The sequence below is a fragment of the Schistocerca gregaria genome, chromosome 4, assembly GCF_023897955.1.
Source record: "Schistocerca gregaria isolate iqSchGreg1 chromosome 4, iqSchGreg1.2, whole genome shotgun sequence".
In the NCBI taxonomy this organism is placed as follows: domain Eukaryota; kingdom Metazoa; phylum Arthropoda; class Insecta; order Orthoptera; family Acrididae; genus Schistocerca; species Schistocerca gregaria.
This window is the reverse complement of record NC_064923.1, coordinates 588,039,627-588,055,343: the sequence shown is the minus strand read 5'-3', so window position 1 is coordinate 588,055,343 and position 15,717 is coordinate 588,039,627. Positions and strand designations below refer to the sequence as shown.

The window sequence follows — 15,717 nt, the reverse complement described above, 5'->3', positions numbered from 1 at the left end:
CGCCATGTAAAGTTGTAGCAAGATAGAGAGAAAAAAATGCTAGGAGCTAAGGATTGAAGAAATGTGTACTTTCTTGCTTCTCTCTTGTCTTTATTGGTTATGTCACACAAAACAGCAAATTATTAGCTAATAGGCAATAAAGAGTGCAGATTTTCTGAAGAGTTCGTGTTCTCTCAATTACAAATAATCCCATCCACTATTAATTGCGAGATTTTTTTTAAAGAGGGGCGGGCTGTCAAACCGGCTGATGGAAGCAGGAGAGGCACCGCAGGAAATTTCAATTTCCACTATCCTGAATATAGTTTGATGGTATCCATTACAAAATACACATGTTTCAATTTCACAGAGTGAAATACAGTGGCACATGACAAGAATGCTGTATGAAGAGACGTGGCACTGCCCTTTGGCACACGTAAGACAAAATACTAAGGTTGGAGCTTAAATAGTGGCAACTATTTATTTACAACTGATGCAAAAGAGTTACATGTTTGCACCTGCTACTGTCCTGCAAAGTAGTCACCAGCATTGTGTAGAACCCGTTGCCAGCGTTGTGGAAGGCATAGTACACCGTTAGCAGACCCTGTTCTGTTGATGGTACGAATAGAGTGGTCTAAAGTTATGGCGATTCTCATGTACAACTGTGATAATGTTATCCTAAAGCATTATGTTCCTCCACAGCAGATTGACAATGCACAGTATTACTGTTTGTCTTTGGAGCATCACCTGCGACCAGCTTTGTGAAAGAAGTGGCGACACTTTCTGCGCAACCCACCCATCATTTTACACGACAATGTGCGGGCGCATACAGCGCAAGCTGTGGTTTCTCTGTTCAATCGATGGGACTGGGAAGTACTGTACCATCCACGACAGACTTAAGTCCTTGTGACCTCGATTTGATTATGAAGATGAAGAAACCACTTCATGGCATTCTCTTCAGAACTGTTCCAGAGATTCGACAGGCAGTAGACTGCTCTATTCGCACCATCATCAGAACAGGCTCTGCTAATGGTATACTACGCCTTCCACATCCTGGCAACGAGTTGTACATAACGTTGGTGACTACTTTGAAGGACAGTAACAGGTGCAAGCATGTAACTCTTTTGTATCAGTTGTGAATAAATAGTTGTTGCTATTTAAGTTCCAACCCTCATAGCATGTCTTACATTTCCTCGAACACATATGTTTTATGTTTCAGACTTCTCAGAAAGATGTGCACTACAAGATGAACATATTTTTGAAAATTCGATTTTTTTTAATACTGACCCAGTTTGCAAATACTGTGGATCCGGGTCTGATGGGCAGAGCAGTCTGAGTTATAGTGGGTAGTCTCCACATGACCCATGTTTACATTTAGTGATTTTGCTGTTTCCCCTTCGTTTACTCTCATGTCAATGAAAACAAAATGGATATCTGTGGCCGGGAGCTATCAAGTGAATTAAAATACATTCACATAAGTACAGAAGGCTAAAATATGTTATTAGCATTAATCGCCGTGCAGAACAATGAAGTTATTTTTGTTTGTTTGCTAAAGAAATTTGACTTTTATTAACCTTTTTCGCAATGGCAGTCAATGTATTTGAAACGAAATGTTTAAATTCACAGTACTGGCTAGTTTCAACTGTTCGCTGCATTTCAAGTGCACGTTTTCATCTTCTAGCATGTATGGCATTGCCATAATAAAGAACCAAACATGATATAATACAGTACCGGTGCTCCAAGAAAATTTACATCCCGAAAACCACACTGAAAAGCTTAATATCAGGTCAAGGTCTACTTCATTGCGAATCTGGACATTCGAATGTGCATTTTAAGTATGCACTTGACTGTGCACATTTTAGTATGGTTCACAAAATTCCAATGCTCTTGGAGTATCCTCTGATGTCTTGTTTCTTTTATGACATAAAATATGATCTTTTAATGTTTTACACATATGTACATATGGGCTTCCTACATCATGGTAGCTGCTTAAGCACAATGACACCTGTTATCTGCACTCTCTGGAAACTGCTGGAACAAACCTGTTTCTAACAGGTCACGGGAAAATATTGCGAATAGTGGTTTGAAAAGTGTTACTTTCAAAGTAAATTTCCTTTTACATAAGTGGAACTATGTGCGAGAATGTACCATGAATTTCGAGAATGTACCATGAATTTCTTAAATCACAGAGCGTTTGACTCTCATTTAAAATTCAACTCTTTGATGACGAGCCATTTAGAATTTCGAACCCTGAAGATCAGACATTTATTTCATTATTAAACATTTTACTGGCACATTTGTGTGATGTATCTTAAAGCGTAAACGTGCAAAAAAGATCCAACATTATATGCGAAAGCTTTGCTTCTCTTGCAGCTTATTAACCTTAGAGACAAATATTATATGTGAAAGGTTTGCTTTTCTTGAAGCAACACTATGTACGTTAATTTAAATTATTAGCTTTCCCTGTTTGTGTGTTCATGCTACTTAACAGTGATGTTGCTTTTGGCTGACTGCATCATGTGTGCTGTGCTCTGAATATCCATTGTCATCGGCTGGCGAGATTACATGACATGAGCTATCACTGGCTTACAAAAGCGCGTTGAAATCTCGATTTCAATGATTTGGAAAGTAACATGGAGTTTTTGGTGGAATTCCAATGTACACTTTTGTAATACAAAAATACACAGCGTACATGTTGCTGCACATCAAAGATATTTCCAAAACGTATCTTTTTCCCTGTGTTTCATTTTCTAAACGGCCAGGAAATTTTACGTGCGTGTATAAAACCATAATCATTCAAAGGATTGATAAGTTTTGCAGTTCCAAAGGAAAATATACGTCACTTAACATGGAAAAAAGTGTGTTTTCACCTGGGAGAAATCCGGGAAAAATCTGTCCCCCCCCCCCCCCCCCCCCGCCCCCCCCCCCCCCCCTTGTCTGCGTATACACTCTGCAAGTTCTCTCTGAAAGATGCTTTCAGTGCTAAGTGTTGCACTCTCCTACATTTGGATTTGGATTTGGACTTGATTGAAGTTGTGTCATGACAGTTTCTTGTGTTCTGTGTTAATTGTGCCAGGAATGCTTCCAGAAGGTACCATTATCCAGCTCCAAAGTGGCCACTGTGACGTCGGTTGGCCTATGCTCATACTTGTATGTACACAGCTGGACACACCAGCTGCTTCTGGAGTCCCATCTGCAACAACACATCTGCTCTTGTACATTCTGAGATATGTGATTTTTGGCTGTGCAGACTGAGCAATGTGGCCAAAGTGTGTCAGGGCTATTTGTGGATCTGATACTTCACAAATTTGTCCAAGCACCAACTTTACCGTTTTGTGTTTAAAATTTTCTTCTGTATATGAAGACAACTAGCAATGTTGGTGCAGAAATCCTTCACTTTGCTTAAAAGTGTAAAAAAAAGGGTTATGGTAGTGTTGGTGTGTGTGTATATGTGTGTGTGGGGGGGGGGGGGGGGGTGCATTAGTAGCTGTTGGAGGGATGACTGTGGAAAACCAGTTATAAACCGTGTACGTGCAAGCAATCCACACCCAGCAAAAGTGATAGTGACTTACGTGGAAAAATAGCTCATATCCGTAATCAACATTTTGTTAGAAGTACATGCATACAAGTCCACTATCAGCAATTACTTTACCTCATTCCAAAATACCAATACCATCTTGTCTGTGGCTCTGTAAATATGTCACACAAAAAAAAAAATCAAAACACTTTAATGACCTAATCGTACTGTATAAGCTTTTAAGACCAGTGTTTACTTCAGTTAAAATTTCCGGGCTGAGAGGCAATGGTTGATATATAAAGCTAGATCCTGTTGTCTAGTCTCAAAGTGCAGGAGACATCCTTAGAAGTAAAAAGGCACCAGCAACTTGAAAGACTTGCACTTTGTATGGAACCCATACCAAGGAGGACTAACGGGGTACATTGGACCTATACAAAGGGCAGCATGATTGATCACAGATTTATTTTGACTCATGAGTGCGTCAAAAAGATGCTGGAAATACCTGAAGTGGCACAGAATTGAAGATGGGTGCCAATTATCCTGCAGAAACCAGCTTACAAAATTTCAAGGGCCACTGTTAAGTGAGGAATATTTTAATCTACTACAGATTCTTTTGTATCACTCCTATAGAAAACAAACAACCGAAACTCCAGGTAGGAATATCAACAATATAGGAAAACATAGGTTGCTACTTACCATAAAGAAGACACATCAGGTCAGAGACAGACACAATAAAGATACTCACATAAAGCATTCAATCACAGCCTTTGTCAGTAGCGTGCGCACACGCCCACATACACACACACACACACACAAAAGCAAGTACACCTAACACACAGACAGCCACCAAGTACAGCATCTGCCCCGAGATGCTGGAGTTGGCAGTTGTGTGTGTATGAGGTGTGCTTGCTTGTGAATGGTGTGTGTGTGTGTGTGTGTGTGTGTGTGTATGTGTGTGTGTGTGTGTGTGTGTGTGTGTGTGTGTGTTTTACTGATGAAGGCTATGGCCAAAAGCTTTATCTGAGTGTCTTTTAATTGTGCCTGTCTGCAACTTGACGTGTCTTCTTTACAGTAAGTAGCACTCTGTCTTTTCCTACAGGAAACACGAAGACAAGATTAGACTGATCACAGCCCTTACAGTTGCATAGCCATTCTTCCTGTTCCACACATGTGAATGGAGTGGAAAGGAAACCTAATATTTAGTTTAATGAGAAGCATTTTCTGCAATGCATCTCAGCGATTTGCAGAGTATGGTAACAGACAGAGTGATAGATTTCTCCCAAAAAATTATTGAGGGTAATGATGAAGCTGAGTGCTCTTATCTCCAAAAGAAAACCTCTCTCTCTCTCTCTCTCACACACACACACACACACACACACACACACACACACACACACACACACACACACACAATTCATACTGGTGGGTAATTTCACTTATGCTATGAGTTAAATTAAAACATTTCTTATAACTTCAGTGTGCTTCAGGTTTCATAATTACAATAGGCAGCTGGTGTGAAGTTTTTAAGTGGCCCTCCACTGTGCTCTGCCATTTTATAATGTCATTTCACAAACATATTTGTTAATGTATCAGTCAGTTGCATGACTTGCTGCAGTTTCTATATGGTGGAATGACTCAAAACTTAGTTCATCCCAATGTATAACATACTTTCAGTGAAAGAAATTTTATGATACACAAATAGGAATGTAGTTGAAAGGATAATGACTGACCAGGAATACACAGAATCCACTAAGTCTGTTTGGAGGAAAATAAAAATAATGAAGGAAAGAAGAGGAAGGTATGGGGAATAAAACATCCACAAAACTTGAGTTTGGGAGACAGGTGTTGGCAGGCCAAACTGTAGTACCCTGCTACCAGACACACGAGTAATACTCTGTGACATGAGGCAAATGGACATTTTTTAAAAGAGAAGTACTGACTTCTTGAAATGACAACATTTGTGCCATTGATTGTAATTACAGTTGGTACTGTACCTGCCCAAAGGTACTCACTTGGTTTTTAGCGAAATGCAATTTCATTGCACAAAACATACCATTTCAGTGGATTTCAGATTTAAAGGCAGCATTGGATGGGTGATATCTTTCATCAATGCAATTTTCAAGCCTGTGTTACAAATTTTTGTACTCATATTTAAATATTTTGCATTCCATTTTTGTCACTTCTTCCTTGTTGCTTTCTTTGATTTGTGTGGAGTTTGCAAGCGCAAATGTGTGATTTGAGGTATCCTCATAGAAAGAGCCTCAAATGGTGAAACCAGGGAACCCTGGGCCCGATGTATGTCATCAAAATGTGAAAAAGTCTTTCTGGATATGTGTGCCAAAGAGTTCACCAGCAATGGTGGATTGTGTGTGATTGGAAGAAATTATTTTTAATATGGAACAATTTTAGATTTTTTTAGTTGTGGAAATAAGAAAGTTCTAAAGATGTGATCATGTCATTCAGTGGTGACTAAAAAATAAATACACTGGTTGATGATGCCAAAAGTATCATGTCACAAGCACACTGTTACACTCTCAATATGGAGATCACAAATCTTATGAGGATTCTCAACCTCATCCTCAGAAAAAATGCTTGCCTTACCTTCTCAATGTTTTCCAAGATTTTTACAGCCTCATATAGACCAAATGACTTTTTCTTTACAATACTTGTTGTTTGCAGGCTAAGAACTTTCCTGAGGATTGTATTGCAACTGGGATTGGTATCTTGAATCCCTAGTTTGAAGTGAATGCCACATAGCCACTGTGCTGCTGTTACAGGCGAACATATTCAAACATGGGATGTTTCATCATCCAAAGCAAGGCCATCTGACCTTTGTTGGCACCATATAGTCTGTGTTTCAAAAACATCTGCTTCCTGTTGCTCATCTTACACTAATGTTCTACATAATTTTATGTTTCAGAAGAATTGGACATTACTAACCTCTCCTTCCTCCTTAATTCTAAACATATTTTTTGTTGCAGCATATCGAAGAGCACTGCATCCGTGATCTGATGGAGCTTGCCGTGACATTACCTCGAAAAGGAACTGAAATGAGCCCCTATGGCTTAAATGTTCTGACATTTCTTCATGAATTCCATTCACGTAAAAGCTGTGATGCCATTCGTGAAATGCTTACATCACAATATGATCTGTTCCTGTGGAAACAGCTTCAGGTAATTCTTGATGCTTAATGGTAATCTACCTGTATTTTGAGATTGACAGTCATACAACAATTTTACGAGCAGCTACACCACCTCCTTTTTCATCCAAACCCTTCATGTACTATCTAACCTTCCTTTTGCTTCCCAATCCACTTTTAATAGTAAACTGTCCACTTTAATATCTGTTTATTAAGCCTTAAATACCTATTTGCTGTCAAATTAGTAGACATTGCCTCTTATATCAAGTGGATATTTTGATCTACTATCACTGAGAAAGTGGCATTTGTTATGTTTGATATTTGCTATATTTTTTTTAAATTAACTGTTAAAGAAAGCACTGAAGTATGCATGATATCTACTAACAATGTGTGTGGAGGCAGTTAGGTACCAGCACACATTTGACGCATGTAATCATATGGGTTCAGCAGGGATGTGAGTAAGTCATGTTTTCCATGATTATCGTATACAGATGACAGATGCCTCTCATCACTATTCAGTGTAATTTGAGGACTGTGTTAGAGCAGCATCCTTGAACCTGTTTTTCAGTACTACAGTTAACATTTCAGAAGTTGGTTCATATTTCAATATGATAATTCATAAATGTACTGCACCTCCTCATGAGCCAGTTCACTTGATTGAGCATGTTTGCAACTGGTTTAAACCAGCAGCACATCATCGCCTCAAGAGAGCTGCCATTAAGGTGTGGGACATAAGCGGAAATGTTACAGCCACAGACTGGGCAGCACACAAGTTAATATCCAAGCATGCTACAATGTACGAGGTCGAGCAACAAGGTATTGAATGTTCCATCATCTTTCGGGTGTGCACTAGGGACAGCGACAATTCTTTTTGCAATATTTCGGCTAGAATCCTCCCAGCCATCTTCAAGGCAAGTTGGAGACTCAGTTCATTCCAATTTATACAGAGAGTCACATAATACAAAGCTGCTGAGGATTTCTAGCCGAAATATCGCAAGAAGAATTGTCACTCTCCCGAGTGCACGCCCGAAAGATGATGGAACATTATGTCCGCTGGGAAAACTTCAAGAATCACAAGGTATTGAATGTTTTCTAACCACAATTTTGATTTCACTGGGGTAAATTCCCAAATAGATTCCCTTCATTTTGATGGTGATGATTGTTGTTGTGATTCTTGAAGTTTTCCCGACATACTGAATATTCTATGAAGTTTCAAGATTGCAATCGGATCATTTAGACTTCTCGCCATAATATTTTGGATGGCAGCCATGCAGCTATCTTCAGGTGAGTGCTCGCCACTGGAGACTGGTAATTCACATTGTCAGCTTTATAGCAAAAAAGGTGTGGAAATACATGTGCATTGGCAGCCAGCATGTGAGCATCTTATGTCCGTGCTCTCTGCAAATACTGTGGTGTGCAGGTGCATGTGTAAAGGTGAAACTTCATGTCTGTCCTCTGTCGAAACACCCATTCGTGTCACTAAAAACAAAAGTCAGATGTCACCAGACATTTCATTATGAATAAAATGTTTTCTCTCAGTAGAAATTGAAGAAATCACCAGGTCCCAAGCCCTCTCCAGTTGAAATTTATGAGATTTTGTGCCAGAAGTATTTCCACACATTCTTTAATTACTTAATCCCAAAAAGATCTCACAGGAGCCAAGATTTTTGTGGCAGAATAATCCATAGAGTATCCTATGGTAATAAAATGCTCCGCTATGGCTGACATACTGGGCTGCAAAAGGTGTGTGTAGCGCTCATGTTCATCGCACCTTTGGGGTACTGTACATATCGTCTGACCTATATACGCTTTGCCACACTGGCATGGAATTTTGTAAATACCAGCCTTCCACAGACCCAGATTGTCCTTTATTGAACCAAGAAGGGCACTGATCTTCGCCGCCAGCCAGGAGGTTACTTTAACTTGATGTTTCCTTAGAATCCTGCCTACTATAGAGGAAAGGCTGCCAACATATGGAGGGAACTCGCTCCTTATCTTCTTGGTATTGTGGGTGGTCACATTTCTTCTTCCTTTGTGATGCACTAATCTGATGTGGAGAGTAACCATTATCTTTGAATACCGACTGAAGATGTTCTAGCTCCTTTGTAAGGCTGTCTCGTCAGAAACAACATAAGCCCAATGCACCATCATTCTAAGGACACCTGTTGTTGGTCTAGCGTGATGGCAGCTCGGCGCTTTCAGATAAAGGTCCATATGTGTGGGCTTACTGTAGAAAGAATGTCCTAATGAGCCATCCACTTTCCTAGTATCCAAGACATCCATCTCTATTTCCATCATAAACTGGACGTTCTTGTGTACCAGGAGTCAGACTGGGAGTATTCTGGCGATATATAGATGACACTTTTGTAATGTGGCCCCATGGTGAAAAAGAACTGTCACGCTTCTTGCACCATCTAAATTACACCCACAAGAACATCCAGATTATGATGGAAACAGAGAAGGATGGTTGCTTACCATTTTTTGGCATCTTGGATACTAGGAAAGTGGATGGGCCATTGGGGCATTCTGTCTACCATAAGCTCACAAATACAGACCTTTATCTGAAAGCATCAAGCTGCCATCACCTTTCACAAACCACTGGCATCCTTAGAACAATAGTGCACCAGGCTCATGTTATTTCTGATGGAGACAGACTTACAAAGAATCTGGAACACTTACAGTCGGTATTCAAAGATAATGGCTACTCTCCACATCAGATTAGTGCAGTGCTAAGGAAGAAGAAACGTGACCACCCACAATATCAAGAAGATAAGTACCTGGACAAGTCCAGCAAGGTCCTTCCATATGTTGGCAGCCTTTCATCTACAGTAGGCAGGATCCTAAGGAAACATCAAGTTAAAGTAATCTTCCAGCTGCCAGCGAAGACTAGTGCCCTTCTCGCTCCGATAAAGGACAATCTGGGTCTGCAGAAGGCTGGCGTTTACAGAATTCCATGCCAGCGTGGCACAGCATACATAGGTCAGACGATATGTACAGTACACGAAAGGTGCATCGAACATGAACGCCACACTCGCCTTTCGCAGCCCAATATGTGGGCTTTATTGGAGCATTGTATTACCACAGGACACTCTATGAACTACTCTGCCTCAAAAATCTTGGCCCCTGTGAGATCCTTTTGGGATTAAGCAATTAAAGAATATGTGGAAATACATCTGGCACAAAATCTAATAAATTGTTACAGTGACTTGCAACTGGAAAGGGCTTGGGACCCAGTGATCTCTTCAATTTATACTGAGAGAGAAAACATTTTATTCATAATGAAATGTCTGGCGACATCTGACACTTGTTTTTAGTGATGTGAGTGAGTGTTCCGGCAGAGTACGGACATGCAGCTTCACCTTTACGCATGCGTCTGCATGCCACAGATGGAACATTATTTGCAGAGGGTGTGGATTTCGATAGAGGATGCTCTTGTGCCAGCCGCCAATGCACATTTGTTTCCATGCCAATTTTTGCTGTAAAGCCGACACCATGAACTAGCAATCTCCAGTGGCGGACATTCACCTGAAGATGACTGGACGGTTGCCAGCTGAAATATTGTGGCAAGAAGTCAACATGATCTGGCTGCAATACTGAAACATTATTATTATTATTATTATTATTATTATGTCAATGAGCCACTTTTTGGTTTCATAATGCTTATTCTTCCATTTCCTGTTTTCCTTAGACCTAAGCCAACACATATTTGCAAATATTAAGGTTGCGCAAAACATTTTTTGAGCAGTTTAGTTTAGATTCAGCAGATAGCCTACATGATACATGTTGATCACTTTTAGTCACCTGTACTTGAAGAATATTAATTTGATAAATGCAGATTATGTGTTACATAGCCTTCCATTAAAGTGGACACAAATATTATTGATGCTGGTGGAATTCAATTTCAAGTTGAACCACAGATATCAGGTAAGGATATAGATTCTTTTTTGTTTTTAAATTAATGACTTTCAGTATGACAGAATTACTGCTGTTGAGGTAGGCTGTGTGTTATAATGAGCACTCAGAAGTGCAGCTTAAATTTAATACATGTTACTCAAAATGAAAACAAAGAGCTGCCTGTAAAATCCATAAAGTACATAGTTTTGATTCTACACTTGTCTATTGTTGGAATTTCATAGTTCAAGCACATGGAGAAATAAACTGGCACACTGAAATGCAGCATTCCAGTATTTAGCAACACTTCCATTGTTCTTTCCTGTACAGATTTAAGTCACTGCCACGGTATTATGAGAGGGAGCCCACCACATGTCTCCTTGCCACAGCTGCCCACAACAGAATGTTCCAATATACAATTTCACACAGTGCAGGTTTTCTTGGCCATTAATTACAACTTTGCTTAGTCCATATTTTGGTCTGGGGCAGACATGGGCAACCTTTGGTGACCCATGTGCCTGAAAAAGCTCACAGGCTGCCTCGCCACCTGATATGACAGCAATGCTCCCAGCACATGAAGGCAAAACTATAGTGCCCGTGACATTAATGTTTATGAGGTAATGCACCAATGTAAATGAACCACTTTCCCAACACACCACGCCAACAAATTGTCTCAAAAAGCTCTTTTTTGAGAGTAGATTCGTTTTATGTTTACCTGGAAAACAGTAAAATTGATATCACTGAGAACAAAATGATAAACTTAAATATGGCAACATTGCATGAATCTAACATGGCAGATGCAGTGAACTCAGTGATGAGCCATTAGTAGTGTCTTGCCAGCAATGCCCATACCAAACAGAAATTATGAGATTTGTGTGTCATTCGTACTTTCAAATTAAAACTAAAAACCTCACAACCTAGCACTGATTATCAGGGCTGCACTACAGATAAGGTGTACAGCAACCGACATTGAATGTCCAAACTGGAAATTAATATTTTAAATTTGTCTTTCTGCAGCTGCGCTGTTTGTTGAGCTGTGTGTTTCATAAAAAAGCGGATTTTCTTAGTGTATTCCTTCACAGCAAATAGTGATTCACTACACAACAAGCAAACAGGTTTATTTTTGTATAGGTAAGGATGTCCAGAAGAGCAACCCCATACATCTATGATGTATGAGCCTGACAGCGTATTGAACTTTCGCCACAGATGTGCAGTTAATTTCCAGCCTTTCACAGGACTGCAAGTGAACAGCATAATGGTCAGGGGACACTAGGTTGGACGGGGGGTGTGCTCGGATAACTGAAACAGTTAAAGTGACTGCTCACATAAAGTGGAAAATCTGGGTTCATATCTCGTTCTGGTACAAATTATCATCTGCTGTCACTGAGTTATTTCAATGCCCCATTGCAGCAAAAGTCGGAAATTTCTTTCATCAAGATTTGTCTTTGTACACAACAAAGAAATAATCTTTCATCCATTTCTTTGAAAATTGATGGCATTATGTGTGTACTTTTTTCTTTTAATGCCAGGTATTTTGAGAATGCACTCAATAAACATGCACAGAAACACTTACACAAAGTTAACAAACAACTGGCACAAAACTTTACATACTAACAGACAATGGGTAATTAAATGTCTTGGAAAATCAGGTTTTCTGCAGGTAATCCACACTATATTTGCATGATATTTCAATTGCTTAAGTCATGATCTTCATCTGGTGTTCCCTGATGAAAATTTCGTGTGAGTACAATATTGATAACTAGCACTAAACCATATTTTCAAAGATGACAGCATGTCGACAGGGAAACCTGATGACTTATGAAAGATAAATGGTTTTTTCAACGATTTATGATCCCTGCTGCCACTGTTCAAATCAGCACATTTTGCGAGTAGTTGATAATTTTCATGTCATTGTCACTTGCTGCCGTTGTTTGCAATCTGTCAATGTGTAGCACAAACATTAGCAGTAAGCAGTAAATAATTTGTGTGTCTTGTCATAACTGATCAGAAGTGGTCTGGAAAGTTTTGAGTCTACAAAAAGTAACAAGTATTGTAAAGAAGCAGCTACCTGACCCAAATATGATTGTAAGAACTCTGGAAAACACGAGACGGTAATGCAAGTGCTGTTTTTGACACAGGTTGTCCACCCATGATAAAAAGCATGTACCTGAGTTTAATGTTTCAATTCCTGTTGTGGGAGACTTTTCTGTGGCTGTAATTCTGTGGCTGGTTGATTTTTAAACTTAAACAGACTCAGATACCCAAACTGTTTATAAATAATTGCACAGTTGTTGGGTCATGATTGCATCCGAGCACTGCCATAGATGGCAGAGTTGCACTGATGTGCTTCCTAATGCAGTATAGGGTTTAATGCTGTGTCGTCTAGCACATAAAATATCAGTAAACACTCATGTTTCATGTGTGCTGTTTGTAAGTGGAAATGTGTGATCTGAAGTGTCCTCCTAAAAGAAGTCTTGAGTGGTCAAATAAGGGGATCTTAAGTCATCAACAGATTTAGAGATAACTTCAGGTGTGGCTCACAGAAATGCCTTGGGAGCTGTGCTATTCATGTTGTATATTAATGACCTTATGGATAATATTAATAGTGGCCTCAGACTTTTCACAGAATGATGCAGTCATCTATAATTAAGTACTGTCTGAAAGAAGCTGCACAGATACTCAATCAGATCGAGGTAAGATTTCAAAATGGTGCAAAGATTGGCAGCTTGTTTCAAATGTTCAGGAATATAACATTGTATACAACACATTACATAAAATGTATTAATGTATGAATGTAGTTCGAATGAATAACAGTTGGAATTGGCTAACATATAGTTACAAATATCTGAATGTCACAATTTATAGGAAGATGAAATGGAACAATAACATAGATTCAGTCATAGGTAAAGCAGGTGGCAGACTGTGGTTCGCTGGTAGAATACTAGGAAAATGCAGTCACTAATCGGTTTACAAAGGAAGCTGCCTACAAAACACTTGTGTGACTTGTCCTAGAATGAGCAAGTGTGTAGGACCTGTACCAAATAGGAGTAATGGGGAATATTAAACAAATTAAAAAAAAAAAAGGAGACAGGAGAATGGTCACATGGTTGTTTGACCCATGGGAAAACATCACAAATTTGCTGAAAAATTTGACCTGGGAGACACTTTAAGATAGATACAAACTATTGTGTGAGGATCTACTGAAAAGCTTCTAGATCAAACTTTAAGTGAGGACTCTAGGAATACAGGGTGTTACAAAAAGGTACGGCCAAACTTTCAGGAAACATTCCTCACACACAAAAAAAGAAAAGATGTTATGTGGACATGTGTCCGGAAATGCTTAATTTCCATGTTAGAACTCATTTTAGTTTCGTTCTTCCACCTACGCTCAATGGAGCATGTCATTATGATTTCATACGGGATACTCTACCTGTTCTGCTAGAACATTTGCCTTTACAAGTACGACACAACATGTGGTTCATGTATGATGGAGCTCCTGCACATTTCAGTCGAAGCGTTCGTAAGCTTCTCAACAACAGATTCGGTGACCGATGGATTAGTAGAGGCGGACCAATTCCACGCTGTCCTGACCTCAACCCTCTTGACTTTCATTTACGGGGGCATTTGAAAGCTCTTGTCTACGCAACTCCGGTACAAAATGTAGAGACTCTTTGTGCTCGTATTATGGATGGCTGTGATACAATATGCCATTCTCCAGCGCTGCATCAGCACATCAGGGATTCCATGTGACGGAGGGTGGATGCATGTATCCTCGCTAACGGAGGACATTTTGAACATTTCCTGTGACAAAGTGTTTGAAGTCACACTGGTACATTCTGTTGCTGTGTGTTTCCATTCCATTATTAATGTGATTTGAAGAGAAGTAATAAAATGAGCTCTGACATGGAAAGTAAGCTTTTCCAGACACATGTCCACATAACATATTTTCTTTCTTTGTGTGTGAGGAATGTTTCCTAAAAGTTTGGCCGTACCTTTTTGTAACACCATGTATATTGCTCTCATAGGGATCATAAACACACTATCAGACTAATTACAACACGCCCAAAGGAATACAAGCAGTCATTCTTCTCTCGCTCCATATGTGAATGGAATGGACAAAGCCCTGATAATTGGCACAATGGGATGTACCCTCTGTCACACACATCACAGTGGTTTGCAGAGTATAGATGTAAATCTAACCAGCAGCTTCCCAGTCACATTACTAGAATGCTATGCACTAAACTGTAGTGGCTCTAGTAAAAATACTCTAAATGTTTAGTATAAAATGGCATTTGGAAATATCACAAAGATATTTTGGAAAATCTCAAATCTGAAGTCCAGCACTGATCTTAAAATACCAAAGTATGAAGAAAATTGAAGTGGGTCAGCCCAAATGATCCCCATATTAGGTGAGGCCTTCTGACCTTTTTGGTGACATTCAGATATTACTTCTGCTAAGATGAGCCAGCACAGACATTGGAGGACAGGGAATACCATCCTGTGTTTGTCACAGTCAAAAAAATGTCCTAGAAGCCGTGCAGTATCTATTTCCCACCTAGGTTGTACGTATAACGAACATCCTTTCATTTATCTGCAACCATATGATTTCAGTTTGAGCCAATTTCAATTGGATTAGATTAGATTTACTTTCATTCCAATTGATCCGTAGTGAGGAGGTCCTCCAGGATGTAGAACATGTCAGGAAAACAACAATACATGACAAATATTTACAACTCAAACAAATAAGCTTATGTACCATTCCACACGTCCCAAGTGGAATGATAGTCATTTTTTAAATGAACACTATATGAAAGAATCATTTTACAAATACTAATGCACTGAATCAAAAATAAAAAAGTTTTTTTTTAAATTTATTTATAAGGTAATAAACATGTAATACAACTACTACAATACTTAACTTACAATGAACACAGTTACTGCACGGAAATGGTGCAGAAGTTAGATTGTACTTACACACACACACACACACACACACACACACGCACACACACACACACACACACACACACACACACACACATTTATTTACAATGAACACATTACTGCACAAAATTGTGTAGAAGTTATTTTGTACTTTTATATAAAAATCAGTTGGTTCTACTGAGAAATTAATCAATGGAGTACAAGGAGTTGGCCACCAATAAATCCTTTAGGCTCCTCTTAAACTGAATTT

General features: G+C 39.3%; 1 protein-coding gene across 3 annotated transcripts in view; it reads left to right on the top strand.

Moving 5' to 3' along the window:
* The window catches only part of LOC126267070 (uncharacterized), a 175,173-nt gene that overhangs the window by 76,642 nt on the left and 82,814 nt on the right, over positions 1 to 15,717 (top strand). For all 3 annotated transcript variants that reach the window (XM_049971925.1, XM_049971924.1, XM_049971926.1), the window contains one exon: positions 6,475 to 6,666. In XM_049971925.1, the coding sequence (XP_049827882.1) occupies positions 6,475 to 6,666 (192 nt within the window). The remainder of the gene's footprint in view (positions 1 to 6,474; positions 6,667 to 15,717) is intronic.